This window comes from Semicossyphus pulcher, unplaced genomic scaffold, assembly GCF_022749685.1.
Source record: "Semicossyphus pulcher isolate SPU_LCO1_2020_fin unplaced genomic scaffold, fSemPul1.0.p SCAF_22, whole genome shotgun sequence".
Taxonomy (NCBI): domain Eukaryota; kingdom Metazoa; phylum Chordata; class Actinopteri; order Labriformes; family Labridae; genus Semicossyphus; species Semicossyphus pulcher.
The window spans coordinates 8,237,733-8,261,166 of NW_027211696.1; the positions used below are offsets into that span (position 1 = coordinate 8,237,733).

Sequence of the window (23,434 nt, forward strand, 5' to 3'; positions counted from 1 at the left end):
TCATATTTAGACGGGGAATAGACCTGTCAGTCCTGAAAAGGCCTTGAAGAACCAACCGGTGGAACCACATGCAGCTCTCAGCACAGACACACTTATCTGCTGTGAACCAGGGTGGAAAGATACCAACAAAGGGCATCATCATGCAAGAGGCAGGCGCTCTCAACGGGCCGTGATTGTTTGTGTTTTTTGATGGAGGTTTCTGTTTTGTTGATTTGGACGCATCGCTCTGAACATTCATCACATTTCAGTGATTCATACAGCTGGTTCAGAACAAAACATGAGAGTGTGTGTGTCTTTGTTTCAGATTTAGATAAATAAATAAGTGTGCTGCCTGTAACCCTCTCTGCCGGCTGCCTCATTATCGGGAAAATGATTTATTTTTTACTAGAAAATTCCCACTCTGAAAAATGTCTCCACATAAGAAATGTGTTAATATTTGCTCAACCTCTAATGATAAGTGAGTCTCTCATGGTTTTTAAATGTTGCACCTGATGCCATTGATGTACTTGCATTTTTAGGGGGTGTCCACATGGTTTCATCTTTTTCTTTGGATAAAATAATTAGCTAAATAAATGTTATAGGGTCAGTGATGTAATGTAATGAACATACAACAAACAAACTGTAAATATAAGTAAGTATTTTGCAAAATACACTTCTCCTTTTTTTTGCTGTAAATTAGATAAGAAGTATGATACCACACTTATATCTGTGTGGTGAATATAAAGCTACCGCCAGCAGTCAGTTAGCTTAGCCTAGCATAAACACTGGACACTTAGGGGAAACAGCTAGCCTGGCTCCGCCCAAATGTAACTAAATTCAACTACAAGCACCACCAGAGCTCGATTATTGACACATGTATCTCATTTGCTTCATTTGTACAAGTGGAAAATAATAAGCTGGGGTTTTACATGGTCTTATGACAAGGACTATTTCTTGGCTGGGAGCAGTGACTCCTTTGAGTCTTAGTGTTGTCCGTAAGCAAAGGTGGAGTAACAAGAATGTTAGCTACAATTTGTTTGAACGTTAGCTGTTGTTACTTAGCTATCCGTAGGTACTGAGTTATCAAATGTGTAGTTTTATCTTTAAATACAGCCCAATAAAAGTAGCTAAACAAATCAGAAGCGGTAACATTTTAGAAATGTGTTAGATTATCGCTACATTTGCGCACTTTTCCATACTGGAATACAACTTTATACGAGCATTTGAGCTTCCCACCTTTAGCATGACATCAGCAGAAAATGGCCGCAATGTTAATATTGTGACTAAGCTAGCTTTGGAGGTGCTCATAGGTAGGTTTTCATACCTTTGGACAGATCCTGGCTGTAGCTGTTTCCCCCTGCTATCCGTTTATGCTAGGCTACGCTAACATCTTGCTAGCTTGAGCTTCATACTTATCATATAGATATTAAGAGTTATTTCCCCAAAATGTTGAGCTATTTCTTTAAATCTGTATTGATTTCTCAAATCACAGCTCAAATTTTGTATTCAACATTCAGTGAATTTATGTTTGGTGATGATCTGTTTAATGAACGTCTGAAATATGCTGGTGTGAAGTAGCCTGAGGGGTAATTTAATCTTTCAGTAGTAGTCTCTCAGTTTCAATTTAGCCCTAAGTCTGCCTCGGCTAAGTTCTGCTGTGAAACAGGAAGCTAACGAGGAGGTAAAATGTAAAAACAGGGCTCACTTGTTGCTATATTTTTCACTTTTTAAAACATGCAAGCCCAAATATATCGTGACTGTTGTTGACATAGCCTCATTGGGTGCTGAAAATGAAGATAATCACATTACAATTTGGAGACGTTCAATAGTCTGCTGTGGCAGAGGCTGCATTATGTGTGTGTGGATGTGTGTGTGCTGCCCAAATGAGACGACAGCAGACAGCAGGAGAGAGAGGATCACTGCTCATACAGCGTGTCTGTATCAGAGGAGAAGGAGGGGGTCACCCAGGAATCCCTCGAAGCTGCTCTCCAGGAACAAAAAGAAATGTTACAAGATTGTGTTTGTACCCGGCTTACTGGATAGGATCAGCTCGTCACTGCTGCTCTTCAATCTTGTTCTACCATCGAGTCGTGTTTTTGCTTTTTTTTTAAGAGGATGCCGACACGGGGAAGAAAAGTGAGACAACGCTGGGAATAGAGAGTTTGAAAGAAGACGCGTTAAATTAGTGGCGATATTGTCGTTTTGGAGCATTTTTTAGATTAATGTATCATCTTTTTTTGTAATTTGTAAATGCCGAATTGTAGAGGCTACACTTGGCTTTTAAAATAAATGTATTGGTTTTTTAATTAAAGCAAGATTTTAATAAGAGCTTATCGATATCTAAACGGCCAGTTAAGGCATTATGGCTGATTCCAGTTAGCCCCGAGCTTTGCCTGCCAGGCTATGAAGTAAAAGTTTGATATGTCGTGGATATGAAATGGCATCACCTATTTGCTCCAGGTTTTTCTTACAGTAGCTGCTACAGGATACACATTGAAACCTAAGGCGATTTAACAGCTGCATTTTTGTCCAGTCCTCATTTTACTCATATTTATCGACAATATCACGACGAGGCTTAAACTTCGCGGAGTTTTTTTCCCCTTTTTCTTTTACTGTAAAGGTTTCACAGGCAGGATAGCAAAGGGTCTGTCTCGAAAAACTCCGGAGAGCCAGGCTATATGAAGATCGCGACACAGTTGTTGGTCTTCCCTCGCAGAAATGCCAGTGCGTGCTGTGACCACCAGGTTCATGTACAAGGGACTTTGCACTATTCCAGATGTCCTCTCCTACCGGACCCCTGTTAACCTGCCTGAAGATGAGGTGGAGGGTGAGTCTCACATCGCTCTGTGTGGCTTTAATTACTTATTTTGATGTTAAGAATTGTTACATGTAAACGTCCACCTGGAAAACTAGTCCAGGACCCTGGAGAGCTCCTGCCGGGGTGCGCTTCTATTCCCCGTCTATAAATCTCTCCGTATGTCAGCTTGTGAAAAGGCTCAGTAGTGCAGGTATATTACATTATGGTGTTAAAGTAAAGTGTTAAAATGATAATCTGGAATGTGTAGACGAGCTGTATGTTCTTTGATCTCATTTTAATCTCTTTTCTTTTGCACAGAGTTGCTTCAGATTTTTGGCACAAAGGCACAAAATCAAACATTTGCTTGTCCTGTTTGCATGAATGCAAAAGTTCACACTATGCTTTAATAATTCTAGTAAAAAGCTTATCTTCTTCATGGGTTTTTAACCTCATTTAATCAAGAAAACATCCCAAGTTATCATTATAAACTTGTACAACATCTTCATGCACAATGCCATTTATCCTGGCTGCATTCAAGGCACCTGTGAGACTAAATTGATTTTAGTCACTAAAGGTAGTTTGTGCTTCAGCCAAGAGACAAGACTGAAGAGTCACGGAGACGAGCCTGAAATGTAGAAAAGGGCTCTGATGAATTGCAAATTCATCTTTATAAAAATGGAGATTATAAAACCATTTCTTCAGAATCTATGGCAGATAAAAGCCATTAATAAGATGGGAGATTGATTCATTTTTGAGTCTTAAATTACATACTTTCATCTCTCTCTCTCTTCCAATCTAATTCGTTTTTTAATTAATAAAACCGTCCATGTCCTTGTGCCATCTAAAAGATTCATTGGAGCACTATATGATCGGTCTTGCCACAGTTTCAAACTGAGGTTTTGTTTGGAGCAAACGGTCTCCACAAAGAGAGAGCACAGCTGGCAGTGATTTGGAGCGAGGCCAGGCAGGCTACAATAAAGAGATAGCTCCGATCAGATTTGATATCAGGAAGTCTTTTATGTGAAGGGAATTCCATTTCCCCTTTCTTCTGTGTGTAGGTCGCCCGGGCCCACAAGTGGCTGCCTGCCCTTGCTTTGAGTCATTTGACATTGAACATCTTCTATCTGAAATGACGACTTCACTTTGATTAAAATGTTTGCTGTGGAAAATAAAGAACTGAAGTGTTTGTTGCAGGAAAAAAAAAGCAGTGCGGTCAATGCAGATACAGCTGTATAGGTGACAAGAAGTCCTTTCAAACTATAGTTTCCTAATTGAGAGCTATTAAATATTCAGAACATAGCAGGACCGAGCATACAACCGTGAATGTATTTACCCAGGAGAGCTTCAGCAAGCACATAATTCACCGCTGCATTTACACGTCCTCGCACCTCAGCAGTGCCCAGGGTAAACAGCGGCCTGCCTTTTGTCACTGAGCAGCTCCTGCTGCAGATAAAGAGTGTTAAAGAGCGCTTTTGAGGTAGCTGTTCAGAGAGAGTTTGATTCAGGAAACTCCCACAGATACCGACAGAAATGTCCTCCCTTCAAATCAGCCCATAAATATAGTTTCATCCTCAGAAATCTTTAATTACCAAGGGGCAGAAGTTCCCTGATTGTTTAACTCCTGTAATTACTCTCCCTAATCGTACTGATGATAAGACCTTGTTTTCCAAGCAAGGTGTGTATCTTTGCACTCAGTGTCATCTTAGGAACAGATTACAAAAATATCACAGCACTGAAATATGATCAACTTCGGGAGACGACTCTATAACTTCCTCTATAACTACAGCAATGACGAGCCTTCAGTTTGACTTTATAAACCCTCTAAAATATGCAATTAAAAGGAAAAGCAATGCAGAATAGCTTCATTAGCATGCTGTTCATTCAGTCCCCCCGACTTTATTTATGTATTTATAGCACAGAGGCTACCGAGGTGCCCAAACATTAAACCTTAATGTGCTGTGTTTGTGTTTGTTTATGTGAATAGTCCAATCCAGTGTTCATTAAAAAACACAAACACAGACAGCAAAGTTCACACTCAAAGTGAAATCCACTTTGACCTTTAGGGGTCATAGACACAGTGTTGTGACCAAGGCATCTTTGCTCAAGTCCAAGCAAGTCTATTTCTCTATATAAGGACTTCTGTTTGGTGCCACATGAAGAGAGCGGTGTTACGGAGAAGCTGAAAGAACGTGAAAGATGGCCTCAAAAGGAAAAAAGAAAAATTTCACATCAGCAGAAATAGAAACAATTGTAACGAAAGTGTTACATTTCAATATGAACATTTTCATATGGTCTACTCTATTGTAAACTTAATAAACTAACTCAACTGCTATAATTGAAGATTTTAATTAATGTGCAGTTCGTAAATGAGGCCCAAGGTGTTAGTAGCCCGTCTAATAATTGTGTTATTGGCCAATTTATATAACCTGTTCAAAAAGTATGGCAATGAATTGTGTCTGTATTATCTTGGCACAGGCGCAGCCATGATGATGATGGTCTGGTCTGAGACCGTACTGAGTAGTAATGAGTTCGACTGATGAGGCTTCTCTTTGGGGAAAAAACATCAGGTAGCTGGGGCCTTTGATGTTACGTGTTGCCATAGCGAGGAGTTTGAGTTTGTCATCCAATCATGGCAATCACATACTGGGGAGCTTTTTGAGTTGTCCAATCATGATTCCCAGTTTGCGCATACACACTTGATAGTTAGACGGAAAGTTTGAATTGTATCATTTTATATTTAACAGCTAACATTCAAACTTTGAACACAGTCATGTCATCTGAGTCATCATGCCTTAGGTCAGGTCTCAAGTCATTTTTTTTTGTCAAGTTAAGTCGCAAGTCATCAAAACAGTGACTCAAGTCACCAAGTCTCAAGTCCACATATCTGCATAGACAGCCACCTTCTTACCTCGACACCAGATCTGTGGAAGCACAGCAACACCAACAAGTAAATGTTGGTATGAACAATAACATATTTAGCGAGCCATGTAAGACTTTCTATGCGTTTGTCCTGCCACTGCACTCTATTGCTAATCACTGTTTTCCTTGTAATACATTTTTACTACACGTGATATGTCACATATATCAGATATTACACATGTGACAGCTCAAGTTAATGTTAGCATTCAAACAGATTGTAGCTAACATTCCTCTTACTCCACCTTTGGTTGAGTCTTAGCTTGTTTCCAAGCTACAGCGTAACAGCACCAAATCTGCAGGGAGACACTGCTCCCTGCCAAGAAATAGTCCCTCCTCATATCACTCCGTAAAAGTTGAACTTAAAATGAGTAAATTGTTGAGCTTTAGGGGCGACGGTTTAGCTCAGCGGTTAAATCGCACTTCCCATATACAGAGGCTACCGTACTCGATGCGTTGCTAAGCTACGCTAACTGGCCGCTGGCTCTTGACACTAATAAAGACATTTTATTTTATTATTTGAAATGACAAAATGCAGACTGTCAAAATTATGTAAAAAGTGAGCATCAACATAATTGAGTTTCTCTTGATGACATTGCTGCAGACACGTGCTGACCACCTTTGCAGGATGCCCACTGACAAACACAACACACAAGGACAAAAGGACGTTGCATCCCGTGCAGAAACACCGTGCACGTCACACTGTGGACAGAACATGACACATACTGCCCAAGAAAAAACAGATCATAGAGTTTGTTCCGGTTTTTGCTGCAGGTGAGAGTGTGAAGGATGTTCACTGTACAGGTGAACCAGCAGAAAGTTACACAGAATATAATGAGTTGCACTTAATGCAGTTTTTATGTTGGATGCATTGTGTACTGAATCTAAAGCCTTAAAGGTGAAGATGTCAGTGGTGATACGTTTATAATTAAGCTGCACGGTGGTTAGCGCTGTCGCCTCACAGCTAGAAGGTTCCTGGTTCAAATCCCCATACAGACGAAGTGGGCCTTTCTATGTGGAGTTTCATGTTCTCCCTGTGCATGCGTCGGTTCTCTCTGACTTCCTCCCACAGTCTGAAGACATGCTCGTTAGGGTCATTGTGGACCCTGTAGGTGTGAGCGTGACAGGTTGTCCGTCTCTATGTGTCAGCCCTGTGATTGGCAGGCGATCAGCCCAGGGTGTACCCCGCCTCTCACCCAGTGACAGCTGGAATTGGCTGAAGCCCCTTGGCGACCCTGAACAGAATAAGTGGTATAGATAATGGATTGATGAATATTAAGGCACTTAGTCAAGGAAAGGTAACAGAGTCCCATGAAGGCATCACTTTTCTGCTCTCCTACCAAAACCTATACGTCAGAAGGACATTAAAACTTCGGCCTTAAACATTGTCATGTGATAGTATAAATATTGATAGTATCATTAAAGAGTTAAAGAAGACAAATTAATTGCAGGATGCAAGAAACTCTTCATCACAATTAGACGGCATATTAATTGAGAATTCTTCTACTTTATGACTAATGATTTTGCAGGACGCTTAATTATAATTGATAAAGTAATTATAACAATATTATTTTCAATGCACTAATTAATCAACCAATAAAAGCGTATCATTACTCCAGTGGTGCACTCGAGACTCTGCAGAGATCTCTGTAATCCTGACATCTCCAGCCCTCCGTGAGCTTTAATCTGATACTGGCTTCTACACTTGTGTCAAATGCATTAGTAATAGCACCAGTAGTGAGGATCGGACACTTGCCCTGAATGGAGACGTGATTGTTTGTCCTGGCCGAGCTTCAGGAGGCTGATTAAGTGCTCACAGCTTTTAATGGATCCGCGGTTTCCAGGGAGTGTTTTTCGAACAGATGGCTGCAGAGGTGCGCAGGGTCAGCGGCGAGGCTTCTGCCCTCTTCATCGCCCTCGAGTCACGCAGTTGTCATAAACCCTGATATGTATTCACACCATTAGAGCTTCTTCTATAATAGAACATATGCTCATAGGTTTCAGATATTGAAATGTCTCTTTCAACATTATTTGGAGGCGTAATTATGCCATCTTTTAGTTTACTAATCTTGGGTTTTGGGTGTCGCTTTGCGGATGGAAGTTTTGTGACATAATAACAATCCCTTTATTATTCATGTTCATCACATTCACAGCGTTTATGTGTGTGTTTACCCCGTGTGAGCACAGCTTTGTGAATGTTGACATTTTGCTGTGCCAATCCCCCATTTTAATGAGCACAGTATTAAACCAGAGGTCCAGAGCCAAGTTCAGCCTACTTTGCATATACGACTATGATACTTTGACTTACATACATTAAAATTCCTCACTTCCTCTGGATAATTATACCCTTAAATTTAAATAAAGTAATGTCTAATCATTGCATATGTATGTCTACAGACTGATCTGTAAATGTATTAAGAGTTGAGGCATGTTCTGGCACTTTAAACAGACGACGTATTTATTACAACAAACGTCTCATTGAAAAAAGAGAACATACAATTGCACCTGGCAGTAAACTGTCTCACACTTTAACCGCACATGTGTTGAACCTGATAAGACATGGCTCGTTTTACAGCTCAGCAGTCGTGACTTCCCCGGCAGTTCCGCTCTTGGACGTCTCCTCGCGCTCGTATCGCTCCTCGGTGCATCGCTGACAGAAGAAAGCGCGAGCAGTATTTATAGATCACAGCCAGCAGGAGAATCCCCCAGTCGTCAGGCATTGTAGCAGAGTGAAGAGCGTCTTCCGCTTTGTATGCAAAGCCGGCGTGTTTTGTGCTCAGCGTTATTTGCTGCAACAGTGTATACAGAGAAGAAGCATAAGTGCACTGTACAGTATAAGAGCTGAGCAGAGCTTTATGCAAAAAAAACATCAAGGTTAAAAAACTACAAACATGGCAATTAAAGCTCCATCATTGTTGCCGTCCTTCTTTGCGGGTGAAAGACAAACTGTTACAGCCGTCCAGATAGATTCATAGTTTGAAACGGCCTCCTTTCATGCTGAGATGTTAATGATGAGACGCCGTCCTTACTCTCCTCTTGCCTGATTTGTCAACAGCCATAGTTAATTCTCATCATCACGCTGAGCTGGAAAACAGACACAGAGCAAGTATGATCAAAACCGAACCGGCCTTTTGAACAAAAACAGAACAACTACCCTCCAATTATCCTCCACTGAGAGGAGACAAAAGCTGCAGGTCAACGACCCACAAAGATTCAGGTTAAGGCGAGAGGACATCCAGTAAATTGAAGGGTTCACACACCAGAGTCTTGACCGGATCTCACAGGGACTCCTCTGTGTCATTGTGTGACAGATGGACAAACTTTAAACTATAGAAAACATAAGTTATAAGGAGAAATGGCAGTAGGCAGGGATGTGGCTTTCTGGGAAGGCAAGTGTTCTGGTTTCCGTTTGTACTACGCTTGTAGTCCGAGTAATATTGACCAATCACAGCTGAACGTAATGCGTTGTAATGACATTCCGGCTCCCATCAGCGGCTATCTGACGACGATTTAGCTTCTTATTAATGTCTATCAACAGACATCTGCTTGTAAGTTCAGCTAACAATCCATTATAGATCTAAAATGTAACGACTTTAACTTGAGGCTGTGTCACGAAAGTCGTTCAGCGTTCAGACTTCCCGACTTCCTCGAATGCATCAGTTCCATCCGACCTCCGTTCAACAAACGAGCGTTTTAAAAGTTGAGGACAGACCTGACAAAGCTTACATTTTTACTTCTTACAAATCTGCATCATGATGTAGAAGTTTCAGCAAAGGTAAGACCCGTTAATAACAAGCAAATCACGGTTTCTCTTTCTGTAACAATGCAGCACGCGGAAAAGGCAGTCTTGACCGGAAATCAATTATCGCTTCCCGCCCGACACGTTCTGCTGTGATATGGTGGGAGACCGTACCCATATATTTTGTGACTGTCTGAAAAAAAGACATGTTGGAGAGGTGTCAAAGAAGAGATGGAGAAAATCAGACATTCCCCTGAACCCGCTGTTCTTACTGGAAGTATGGCATGAACACTTGTTCACTATAAACCGATGTTATATCCTGCACATTTTGTTAATGGGCGCAAAAAAACCCAATTACTATTAATTGGATGAATTAATAGCATGTTCACACAATGTAGCACATGACTGCCCAGCTATAACTGACACTGCCTCCCTTTAACAGGAGATGGACATGCGTGTTTTAAACGTTAGTGTTGTTTTATTTTGAAAACCCAGAAACATCAGGCCAGGAAAAGCTGCCTTATTACACAAAAAACCAACACAAGCGAAGAGTTAAAGTTAAATTCTTCTCTCTATATGAAAATTAAGCTATTTGATTTGGCCATGCAAAACAGCAGCAGCAGCTGCTAATAAAGAAAAGGTCTAATGCTTCAATAATTCTTCATCATTACCCAAAAAAAGATAAGGTCACGTAATTTAATCTCATCCTGCCGTTAGCTGCAGGAAGTGTGGGAGTATTTCAAGTACATTTTGACAGCAGGAGTTTTTTAGCTGCGGGCTTTGTGCAGGAAGTCTTCACATCGTCTCTGGTGTCTGTGTGAGTGTGTTTGCGTATGTAAATGTAATACTGTGAAGACGAGGTGGAGAGTAATTACATGTGTGGGGCATGTGATGATGGGGCGATGTGTCTTTAATGTGTGTGTGTTCTGCACAGGTCAGAGTGTGCAGTGTAGCAGGTGTTGTTGCATGATGATTCATCCTATGTACTTCAGGTCACACGTCAGGGACAGGCAACAACATGAGACAAATACTTGGTTACAAAAGTTACATTAGAGGATGTGATGACATGGTATGAAAGGTGTGTGACATCACTGCAAAACGGAGACATGGTGGGAGTTATGCAGCAAAATTTGGTGCTGTTGGAGACAGAAGTTTTTGAATTAAGAAAGAATAATATTTGAGTTAAATAATCATGATTTGAATTATTGAATATTAGTATTGATCAGGCTTTGTTTTAAATTAATAATATGTTTTATAATTTATAATATAATTGTGCATCCTGAGAGCGCTGATAGGTGGCCTTTAAATAAGGTGTGTTTTTGTCTTTTTGGGGGGTTAGATGGCAGACAGCAAACATGTTCTGGCCACATGGCAGATGAATAAATACAAATCCTGTGAGTGATTATGTTTAATTTTGCTGGAAAAGTCAACCGGAGTTTGTATTTAAAGACCCCCTCCAGTGAAAATCGAGTGTTTAACCTTGTAAACATCTCCATGTGGTGTTTCTCATGTGCTACAAGACATATCAGGGACAACATGAGCAGCCATCTCCATGGCTGTCTGCTTTTAAACTGCAGTGTACCAAGGACAGGCTGAACAACACGTTTTCAGATCGGCAGGTTTGAGACGTAACAAACCTAAGGAGCAAATCCAGTTAATGAACGGGATGATGCTATGCATTTCATTATGTGTAACCTATGGCAACCACTCCGGCGATGCGCGAGCCAGCTGCAACCGTCATCGTCATTTTTGCGAAGTGACTGCTAACGTTAACGTTACTACTGCTAATTACTAAATTTCAAGTTAGCAAAGTTTCAACAATTTGCCGCTAAACGACGGCAGAGACGTGTTTTGGTTTCAGCCGTAATTTTACGAAAGGAGAAACTAAGCACATAGTGGGCGGGGCCTATGCAGATTCAGGAATTGTTAATGAAGGAGAAGGAGGAGATGCCTTGGGAGAATTTTTACAAGGTGATTAAATGTGTTTTGCAGAAAAAACATCAGACACAATTTATTATTTCAAGCAGAGCATTTTACACGTCTTAAAACATGACTGGTCTTTAAGTGATTATGTTTTCAATTATTGCAGCCGGTATCTCCGTGCGGGCTTTATGAAAAGTGTGTGTCTGATTGATTAGCCATTCCATGTGCAGCGTGTGTGAAAGAGATATTCATTGCAATAATTACACAACCCGTAGTGTGAAGGACAGAGGAGCAACTTCTATAGCATCCAAGCAAGTTAAGCCATAGACTTAAAGGAATAATCTCGAAGATTTTCATGTAAATAAATGTCTGTTAAGTCTCTATCTATTGTGATTGAGTGGAAAAAATCACAAGCGGCGCCCAGTTAGTGACTCGTTTTCCATCAACCAGCAGTGGTTGGTCTGCCAGAGAGGGTAGGCGGAGCTAAGCGGCTGCTTTTCCGGTCTCTGCGAGTAAACAGTAATCTACTATGGCTGAACAAACAAAGAAAAGATCGATGACTACGGATACAACTTCAAAAATAAGTGAAAATCCAAAGAAAAAGAAACAAATTTGATGCTCAGATGAAGGCAAACAGTCTGAAAAGGGAACCTGCCGCGGGGACAGTTACAACCATTACAACCAGAGCCAACCGTGGACGTCACACATGCGACACTGTCCGGATATCTGGGAAGTGTGCTCCCGCAATTACCGTTTAACGCCATAGCTGCCACCAAAGAGAACAAGATCTTCGATATTACAACTTTAAAGCCAAGTAAGGAATAAGCTCATTGCAAAGCTAGCATGCTATAAACCCATTAGACTGTTACTGATGATGATTTGTTTCATACATATGTTTGGGTTTAGATAACAATGCCGGTTGTGTTTTGAGTCAAGATAATAGTGGTCACAGCCCCTTCCCACTCTGTCTGTATTTGTGTTGATCAGCCTTAATTGCGCCCTCAACTCTACTGTATTTTTTTTATTTTTGTAGCCTCTGGTGAATGTGATTAACGTGTGCTCAATTTCATTATCAGATAGACAGATGTCATGTGAGTCATAATACCATTACTGATGAAACCACTTGGGAGGTGCGCCTATTTAATGAAAAAAAAACCTAATTCGTCTTCTAATTAATTTTCAGTTGCCTTCTCAATAAGCGGCCTTATGATAAGAAAACACTTTATTCAATCGACACACAAACCTCGATTTAATTTTAAAGCATTCTTAAAATCTTTTGTCATCTGTATAATTAACATCTGTAGTTGCTGTTAAATCCTACCTTACTTCAGGTCTTTTTCTCTTAAAGAATACGACCTAGCCTTTCCTTACATCTCTTTCATCTCGGCGGCCGAATACATCTTCGTCTGACACAAAAGATCCTGTTTGATCCTGACCAGCCGAGAGCAATTACTGTGAAGACCTGAGTCTCCTTTTTCCTGTACATTGATATTCAGCTCCCGCAAAATGATGGACACAAGAAAGTAACGCAACCAATGTGAATTAGAAGCAACTGAATTCTTCATATGCGCTTTAATAACGTGATTGCTGCTTTGAGACTATTGATTAATTGTGTCAGGGGTAATTTTCCTATACTTAAAGTAACTTTGAAGATTGAGGACCGCCCGCTGTGTTTCTCTTCTGTTCGCTTCCTGTGGAGCGATGAGACCCTCTTCATCTACCTCCTGCTGTATTAACTCTATTACAGAATCCTGAGCAATGTCAGGTTCATTACTGAAGGTGAAGGAGGATTTCTGCAGTGAACTGGACAGTCAGGGCTCTGTCTCAGCGATGCATGTCTTTGTTTAGCTGCTTGTTAAAAATGCAGCAACTGTTTTCCCTGATCCCCTGACATCCCTCGTATCTTTACTCCATAGGAGCGATGTAAACAAGCTGTTTTAAGTACTTTCTGTCCCGTTATCTCAACTGTTCGACGCCCCTCATTAGCAGTTATATGGGGTGGTGGGATCTCTCCGCACAGCCAAAGTATTCAGTGGATAAAGAAGGCTGCAGCGGCTGTAAAGAACACCACTTAGAAAGCTTGCTAAACATTGTTAGCTTGATGCGGTATTAGCAACATAGTTCAGATAGCTAATGCTAACAACACTGTTCCATACATCTTAACCTCTCAAACGCGGAAACTAAATCAAGTATCGAGTAATGGGAAGTTTAAGGGGGGTTTGGCTGTGGACTGACAGGGCTAAGAGGATGTAGCATTTCAAGCTAATTCACAAAAATGTCGGCTAATTTGGCTAATAAGCGAAATGGCAGGAAACACTTTTACGATCATTAAATACGCTTTTACAAATCAGCAGATATATGATGGAACTTTGTCATTTAAAACAGAAGAGTCAACTAAAATCAAAAAGCCACGTCCTAGACAAACATAGAACAATAGAAACAGTCACAGTAAGGACTTGCAGCAAGCTAATGCTAGCTGCCTCGATGCTACAACTGAGAGAGGGACCACAAATAGACAATTGAGATTGCAAGCTCCATATTTTAAGACATTTTACAGCAATTTGATATTATTAAGACATGTTGGAGACTGAAATTAAGATTTAGAGACAAATTACTGAGCAACTTAAGTTTTCAGTCTTAAAACAAGCTAAACAGAGGGAGCTAAGAGAGCTAATACAAGGGACTTGTTTGACGTTTAAACAAAAATAATCTTCTCTTCGTCTTATGTCTTGATGACTTTTGGTTTTCGGAGAGTCGTGACACTAAGATGACACTTCAGTTAAGTTTAGTTTTAGTAACAGGCTCCAGTTAGTCCATATTTCTTCGCATTGATCTGCTCTGTTGTGGTATCCTTTGATTAGAACTTGGGCACTAAGATAGTAAAGTAAATAGAGGGATGAGTAGAAAAAAACACTAAAAATTGATAAAATAAAATTGATTTGAACTTGTATCAAGAATGTTGCGTTAGCTTATGTTTCGTTAGCTTATTTTTACATACAATTGGCATGTTTCAGGTATCAGCATGATGCACAACAGTGTCATCTTTCTCCGTACATCATGTCGGTCTCTTCTTCCGGCTCAAAGCCATTATTTGGGATTTCCCCAATTATTTAGTTCAGAGAGCTTCAATGGCCTTTTTCCCCCTGCCAGTGGCACTGACTCTCTGCCAATGTGCAGCACTGAGCTTCTTGGCATCAGCTTCATCATGGACCATTTTCATGGTCGTTTTCAGCACAAACAAGCAGCATGAATCAGTGTGTTGGTCGGTCAGAAAGGTCAGTAGGATGTTTGTCCTCGTGTTCTGTTCACTTTGGAAGGTCAGACTTTTAAGTTGTGGGCTTAGATGTCGGGTTGGCAGAAGTGTCTCTTTGATGATTGTGTACAGGCTGTTAAAAGTACATCTCTAAAGCTCTGAAGCATAAAGGGAGCATTTGTTTTACAAAGATGAAGAGTGACATACGCGTTTATGTAATTGTAGGTCAAATAAGCTCAAACATTTGCTCTAAGTTGAAGCATATATAAACATAAGCAGGCTGTTTGCTCTCCAGGAAACAATCATTGTCCTGCTTCTGTTGGCAGCTGTCGCTCTAACCTGCCATGAAATTGTCAGTCAATATTTCATTTTCTTCTTGCATGGCAAAAATCAGATGAATTGGTCATTGCTTGTGTTTGAGCAAACCCAAAGGGTGCTTTTATGTAACATCATTCTATGTAATTTCCTCCACCCCCCAACCCCCCCTGTTTTGCCTGAAGCAACCCAGTCCTCAGACATTTGTAATTCAGAACACACCCGAGGGCGTCAAAGATATGTGCGTGCTGCAAAGTAACCAAACAACAAAAACAGATATTTCACCTGCAGTCTCCTTTCAGCATGATGTAGCACCTGTCACACGGATGTAAAGAAGGCATATTTACAGAACTGGAAAGAGATTATTCACTGATTTAGACTAAGTCTGCACACACAGCGCTCAACGCACATTTGTTGGGACCATCAATAAACAAGTTTTTGATAAGATATGTAGCTCAGTTTTTCAGCTGTATTCTGTTGGGATAGAAATGACTTTGCAGTGGGACTTTCTTTATGTCAGTTAATGCAGATTGATCACTTGGTTTGCTCTTGTTTTGAATTTATTTAATCTGTACAATCACATTGTGCATATGAATACAGAGACAACAGAACAGGTGCAGTAGTAGTTGTCTGCTAGCTTTTCAGAGGTTATTTGCTGCATGCAAAAAAAGTAGTCCGTGCGGAGAGCAAAAGAAGCAGAAAGCATCAGCTGTAATTCAATCCTGGAAGCCATCGGCGATCATCTGACTACGATTTTCCTTTTTTTATGAATTTATCTAAACACTCATCTACATGTCTGGTCATAGACGTCATCTCTCAACTCCAAACCTGTTCTTGCGTCTCGGTTTGCTAGTCAGTCAGTAAACAAGAAACAGCACATGGAAAAGGACGTCTCGTCCTTAATCCTTTATTTTTTGTCCAATGACTATATAGATGGACGACGCGTCTCCATCTGCTCTTATTGTACCAAATTGTCGCTGCTGACGTCACTTGGAGCCAGAGCTGCGCAGTAGAGATCGGCGGGTGGAGCTGCCGTGGTCACTTCCACTAACCAAAACACAAACCTAAATTACCGAAAAAACCAGCAAGGGTCCCGCACGTCGGCGTGTTTAACAGCAGAAAAGCTTCTTGTGTTGGTCTGAGGTTAAAGTTCACAGATAAGGAAACTTCAATGACTGTAGTGATTGTTTTGGTTACGTTTCTTCTCCCCATTCGTCCTCTACTCTGCTAATCCGGAACAGATCGGCTGCAGGAGCCGTATTTGTCAACAGAGCTGTCAATCATCCTTTTTACAGCATCAAATAACTAATTAAAAATAAACTTGTCACACTAAGACATTAATCAGCATGATAAGGACTAACTGTAATGACAGAAACCATGTTTGAGAAAAATGTATTTGACGTGTATTTTGATTTTATAGTTTGACTCATGTCCCATCTGTTAACATGGAGGAGGAGGGCTTTATGAGCTATACTGCAGCCAGTCAGCAGGGGGCGATAGAGAGGGTTAGGCTTAATTTTTAGGGAGCTGTCATGTCGTCCATCTTTTCATACACTCTATGTTTTTATCTTAACGACTGCTGCTTACACCAGAAGCCCCACAAACTTGGTCCTTGCTCCCGGACACGTTTTCTGTAAACTACAGTTTGAAGTTAACCTGCCCGATCTGTTTCCTTTCTCCTTTGCTATTTTTCTCAATTGTTCTACTATTTTCATCGGCCTGCCTCCTGATATTTCTGTATTTTCTTTTGAATTGTAAAAAAGGACCCATAAAACCCTGTTTCTGTCATTTAATCAACTTAATTTCTGCAATAACACACATTAAAAGATGTTACAGGGATACAGCACGTCCAAATATCTGAACTTTAGTCGTCTAAATTAGCTCAAAAAACAGCTTTTATCATGCTTAGAAACAAAAGTAGTAATACAGTATGTTCCAAGTGTCATGTGATCTCTTGTCTTACATATATTCATTATATATGCAGGCATAATATGGTTAATATTCATGGTTCATGGTTCATGATTGAATATCCATGTCAAAGATCGCTCTGACAGACACACACAGATAATTAATCCCATCATGTTTAACCCTGTACAGCACATTTGTCATTGTGGACACGCCCATGAGCATGTTTACTCGTTACCCTTGGTTTGACTCTGAGCACTGATGACGTGTTGTGTTTGACTCAGTGTTACCGTCAATGCCCTTTCCTCAAAGACAACAGACAGTCTGGCGTCTTTTATGACCGATCTGCCACGATTTCAGTGTCTTCGAACATTTTTAAAGTCGCACACTTGAGCAAAAACAAACTTCGGAACAATATTAATGATGTGCTAAATGGTGCTAAATGTATTTCAGTCACCGTGTCAGCAGAAGGAAGTGTAATAAGTTGATTCGCGCAGGCCTTGATTATTTGCTGCTTCGGGGTAAAAGCTGGAGTAATTAAAAAGATGGTGTGCGTACAGTGCGGGGATTTTCTCAGCCTGGCTCTGACTTCAGATAAACGTGCTGGTTGCACCCTCAGGGCAGCGAAAGGTGACGCAGATTTTCTGATCAAGGACTCAGAGCGGAACAAGTGTGTCGAATGTTTTCGGCAAAATCGGAAAGCTGATTTTTTGACAGTTTTCCTGTCATAACAACAGTGATGTGCGCTCTGTAGCATTGAGTGTCAACTCTCTCCAAATTCACTGTATTATGCTTGTATTGTTGCAGGCATGTACATATATATAGGCCAATAGGACAGGAAAAAACACTGGTGGCCTAAAATTTGGTCTAGTCTCTATTAAAGATGCAGTCTAATTTTTCATTCCTGTAAATATGCTGAACCGTTTTGACGGGGTAATGTGGATGAGAGAGAGAAAATAGAGCATCACTTTTTGGATATGGAGTGTGTTCAAACAAAAAAGCGAACTTGTATGTCAGGAAGATAAATTATAGTAACTTTATCTCCTAAAACCAGAAGATCTACTCGCTATGACACTATAATGAATTCCACCTTTTCAGAGAGGTGAAAACATTGCCGTGTCCCTCGGGGTTGCATCTGCACATTTTTTTTCTTTAAATATTCACTCCTCACGGTGCGAAACAATCTGTAGTCCAGCCACTTCTCAGCCCGCTCAGTGAATTCATTATGTGTCGCCGGCACCGGGGTCGTGACATTGAATCTGGGGTGGAGCTGAAGGGAGATAACAGAACTCAAGCGGCTCTGCTGGCTGTAATTTAGACAAATATGTTGTGTCGCAAATGTCAAGGTTTGGAGCAGACGGTGTCACTCGTTCAGTTTAAGAGGACCACGATGAATGCGCCACAGGACGGCCTCTTGCTACAATTGCTTCTATTTTCTCACAGGGCTATAAACTGCTACTGCGGGCTGTCACTTGTAAACTCTCAGTCATTCATGTTCACACGACGGACGGTCAGAGCGTCTCCACCCGTGGGCCTGCATGCAAATTACAGGTGATGTTTTCCCAACCACATACTCGCATTCGAATTTGTTTATGAGTCATTTGTAGAAGCAATCAGTGTAATTACATGCTTGATGAAGTTCAAATGAGGTTCCATTAAAGCTCTTATTATAGCAGCAGCATTAGAGTCAACATGTAATATGTTATGCTGTGATTTAGCTTGTCTGTATAGGTTGTCGTGTCTTTAGGGGGGGGACTCTGCAGCTTTAAATTATCTGTTACTCCAATCTTTGTTTACTTGTTTTTCTCAACATGTTTTTTTTCTGCTACTAGCACACCACGCTAGCATTCTTCATGTTAACGTTCATGTCCTACAGGTTACATTCTTTTTAATTGCCCGTCTTGTTTTATCTAACGATTCGTGACTACAGAGCAGCCATTGAAGAGTGTTGTATATGTTTGAGGATCTACATCAAAAAGATCCACCGAGCGCCTCCGCCTTTGATGTGCAACTGCTCTTTTTAGCACTTCAAACAGAATACTGTGATGCAGGGCGAGGACAGGAGCCAAATGGCAATGTTTATGGATTATTTACAAAAAGTTGTAGTTAATTATAAACACACGAACGTGCTCGCTGCCTTCTGTCAGAGACAATTGTGTTATGGCCGTTGTAACAGGTGTTGGCTCTGAGGGTGTCTATTAGTGAACGTCTGTAGCCGACAAGGACTTTCATCATATTATCTCAGCAGAAAAAAACAATCGGCCAGGTAACTTTACTACCTTTGTATGATTTACAAACTAAAAACTACTTTTTAGTTATAAATAAACCTGAATAAACAAATATAAACAACACTTATTCTTATTTACCCCTGGGGGAAACACTTTATCTATTCGTTCTATTAACATATTTTAATGCAGTTTGTGAAAGTACTGCAAGTTGCACTTTGCGCTGTGAATCTTATATATGCATATACATATGCATAAGTCTCTCTCCATGGTGCTGAAACATTCAATTATAGCGTCTCTGTGTCTCTCCATTGTTCTGAAATAGAATCGGTTAATCTCCAAGGTGTTCCTCTCTAGCAGTTCATTTCAAAAGGCTTTATTTTCATCAATAAATATTCAAATTGATCCGACAATTGAAAAATACATTCAACATTTATTCATATATATCAAAGTAAAAAAGGATCAAATTGTAAAAATACATTTAAATCTATTAAACAAACATTAGACAAAAATGTCTCTCTCCATGGTGCTGAAAAATGCAACTACTGTCTCTGTAACTCTCCATGGTGCTGAAACTTTTAATTACATTCTGTTTGTAACTCTCCATGGTGCTGAAACATTCAACGAGTCTCTATCTCTCCGTGGTTCAGGAATAATTTTGCCAAAGTCCAAAAGTTAGAAAATATGATGAAAATGGAAAAAAAAAGGGGTGTAGCCAGTCGAGCCTAAAGGCCTTAGGCTACACCGGTGCATTATAACTTTTTACAACTTTTTTTTATGGGCAACCATACATTGAAGCCGGTGAATTAACCCATTATAAATCAAAATATCTCACAATTAACAAGTTATAAACACTTGAAATGTCCTTATACACATCCTAGAGTGCTATTAACCATGTGTTCAGTAATTGTCTAGGTCTTGCCAAATAGGGAGAGTAAACTATTTTGGACCTACCTGGTCTAGTACTCTCAACCTCAAGCTCATTTGTTTCTACTAAATGATGTATTTGCACACAATCGTATAAATTCTGTACACAAGAGTACATAGTGTGTTTGTTGGGGACTTTTGACAAAGGGAGCTTTGGTGCAATAGTGTAATAAACCATTGTTCATCCGAATGAAGGAGTTGTTTTGGGGCTATAGTGGAGCTCCATAGTACAGTGGAATAAGCCACAGTATATATGAATTTGCCTTCCTGGGTTGAACTTAAAAGTTTGATCATTGTTTGTTTGAGTCTTTTCTATGAGATTATAGTCACCAACTTATCCTTTGATTACTTTTTCAAACTTTTTACTCTTTTCTCTCTCTGACTTTGTGTACTCTTCTAAGTTTTGTATTGCTCTTACTGCAACTTTCACTATGTAAACATATTAAATATTTAGGTATTTAAGTATATTCTATCACTGAGGGCCAAAGCCAGAAAAAATCAAATATATCTCCTTTTTCTAGCAAATATCTGCGGAACAGGGAGTACACTATTTGAGGTATGACCATGTGGAAATGCCTGCAACTGTTTTAAACTACTTTGAACTCATAATACAAACACCATCTGTACACATATTTCAAATCGAGATGCTAAACCGATCCAGCCTGCTGTTGCTCAAAGTGCAAACTTGTGATTAATCATTTTAAACACGCCAGTTGTACTATCCTCTTCACTTGATGTCTTCCTTCTTCCAACAGAGATCCGTGAGGCTTTCAAAGTGTTCGACCGAGACGGGAACGGCTTCATATCAAAGCAGGAGTTGGGGATGGCCATGCGCTCTCTGGGCTACATGCCCAACGAGGTGGAGCTGGAGGTGATCATCCAGAGACTCGATATAGATGGTATGTTTCTCTCTCTCTCTCTCTCTGTCTTGATGCCACACAAACTCTATGGTGACATGTTTGTATTACTGTCCGTTTCACCAGGTGATGGTCAGGTTGGCTTTGAAGAATTTGTCACTCTGCTGGGTCCTAAACTCTCTTCAGCTGGGATGCCGGATAAGTTTAACGGAGCGGACTTTGATTCAGTGTTTTGGAAGGTATCTGTTGTCATCAGTATCATTAATCTCATTATTATTACATTTTGCATTATATTTGAATCGAAAAAGTAATGGTCTGTATTTCTAAAAGCCCGTGACATCACTCTGGTATTTACATAACATCAGCAGTATCTTCATTCCTTGCATTTAGTTGCATCACCAAATTTTTGAAGCTATTGCCCACTAAATATTCCTGCTTACGTTAATACCCCGGAGCTTCCTAGACCACCTCTATGTACTGCTGACCTACAGCATATCTGCGTCACTGAGGGACATAAAGATGGAGGTTTTACTGCTGCTAATGAGACCTTTCCTGGTGTTTGCAGTGTGACATGCAGAAGCTGACGGTGGATGAGCTGAAGAGACTGCTTTACGATACCTTCCGAGACCACCTCACCATGAAAGACATAGAGAACATCATCATGACCGAGGAGAGCCACATGAACAGTCCCGAGTGCCACGTAGACATTGACAGTAAGTCGCATGATCTCACACAATCACACAATCTGTTTAGACACTTAACTGTGCTCATGATTTCCTTCTAAATGTCTCCACAGCGAGCCCAACACAACAGGAGAAACACACATGTGTGCGTAAAAGCCTGATTTGTGCCTTCGCTATAGCGTTCATCATCAGCGTGATGCTCATCGCAGCAAATCAAATGCTCCGAAGAGGAATGAAGTAAATATTTGCTTCCAGCCGGGTTTCAAATATATTTCGGGATGGACAATGAAAAGCAAACATTAACCAAAAAAACGTGACTGTCTTTTACGTTTGTTCAATGTTTTCAGCGCCCGCGGCGATGCTTACACAGCTTCTCAAATTAAGGGATGAAATGATGTCATGCAAACGTTTTGTGTGGCCACCACTCACTGCAAACCACGGGACAAACGAAGGAAAGAAAGAAATATAAAGGGCTGATTAGTTTCCTCAAACAGTCGTGTCAAATTGATTCAAATTTCTGGTGTTTTCTAAGATAAGAGATTGAAAAGCAGCGTGTGGAGGATGTCAGTATTTCAGTGTACAGTATGTGCTGTAGTCAGAGCTTTGCTGTGTCTAATATATCAAAACAACTCATGTTTGGAACGCGCCCAGTAATGATACTACTGATGATCGTAATTAAGCAATACAAAAGAGTTGGCACTCCACGTTTTATGTTGTTTTAAATCACTCACTAACGCAGAAGGAGAAATGAGTGGATACTGTGTAATGTGTCTCTTTGTTTATTCTAGTGCAAAGATTTTCAGCTCAGAAGTGTAACTCACATCCAGTTTAATGTATCTACAGCAATATTTGTGCTCTAAATCTTACCTAAAGAGAAGCCCGGCGCAATGCAAGGAGTACAAATCTTTTAAATGGAATATTTAAAGTGGCCACAATTTAGCCATGTTAGCAGAATGACACAAGCACTGGAGCTGTCAGTCTGACAGAGAATAAATCCTGATGAAATAAATACTGCACAACGACGATAAAAGAAAAGAAAAGAAATCAAGCAAATCATGGGTTATATGTGAGGTATACAGGTACAACTAAAAACAGATATAAGCTAAAATATTACTTAAGATCAGGGTAAGGAAATTGAAAACTGATTTACTTAAAAGCCTGTTTATAAAAGTGTGTTTTAAGAAGAGATTTAAAATATGAAACTGATCTGTACTTTCCACAGTACATGCACCCTGACAGAGAAGGCACAGTCACCCCAACGGGCCTTGTCAGACGATCTTATGCTGCGAGTTGGCTCATAAAAGGTCAGAAAGGTCAGACTTTAGTGATCATCACATCTACCGGGTAGACTGGCACAAAATTGGCAAAGTCACGGACGCACCCCGCCGACTTTGAAGATTCCCTTATTCTAACTTTAAGTCACCAAATTGACTTTTGCTGTATTGAGTGAAATATTGCTATAAAAATCAGCTGCATTATCATGAAATTTAATAAAGACCTTCATGTAGGGTGAATCGTGACACCTTTAGCGCTCCCCTGACTTCTCATTTAGCATCAACAGCAGGTACAATTTTTAAATTGGCCAATATTTTGGTTTATGATTAAATACTTTCAAAATCAACCTCTGCTGTACTTTGTGTTAGGGTGATAATTAGCAGATGTTAGCATGCTAACACTCTAAACTTAGCTGGTGAGGCTGCTAAACAACAGCATGCTAGCACTGACATTGTGAGCATGCTGCCAAGCTAGCATTAGCATTTAGCTCAAAGCTCTGCTTCACAGGGCCGCTGACTTGGCTGTAGACTCTCGGCCTTGTTAGGATATTTAAACAGCATAAAGCTATAGAACAACGTGTTGACAGAGTAACGACATCATGCAAATATTCCAAGTGCACAGCTTTTACTTTTATTAGATG

General features: G+C 40.3%; 1 protein-coding gene across 1 annotated transcript; it reads left to right on the forward strand.

Annotated features, from left to right (window-relative positions):
• The first annotated feature begins 2,640 nt into the window (after nt 1-2,640).
• Nucleotides 2,641-23,311, forward strand: cabp7b (calcium binding protein 7b). The gene is made up of 5 exons (XM_069673613.1): nt 2,641-2,806; nt 20,735-20,878; nt 20,963-21,075; nt 21,402-21,549; nt 21,633-23,311. Exons 1-5 carry the CDS (start codon nt 2,698-2,700, stop codon nt 21,758-21,760), a joined length of 642 nt encoding a protein of 213 aa, XP_069529714.1. The 5' UTR covers nt 2,641-2,697; the 3' UTR covers nt 21,761-23,311.
• Nucleotides 23,312-23,434: the final 123 nt, after the last annotated feature.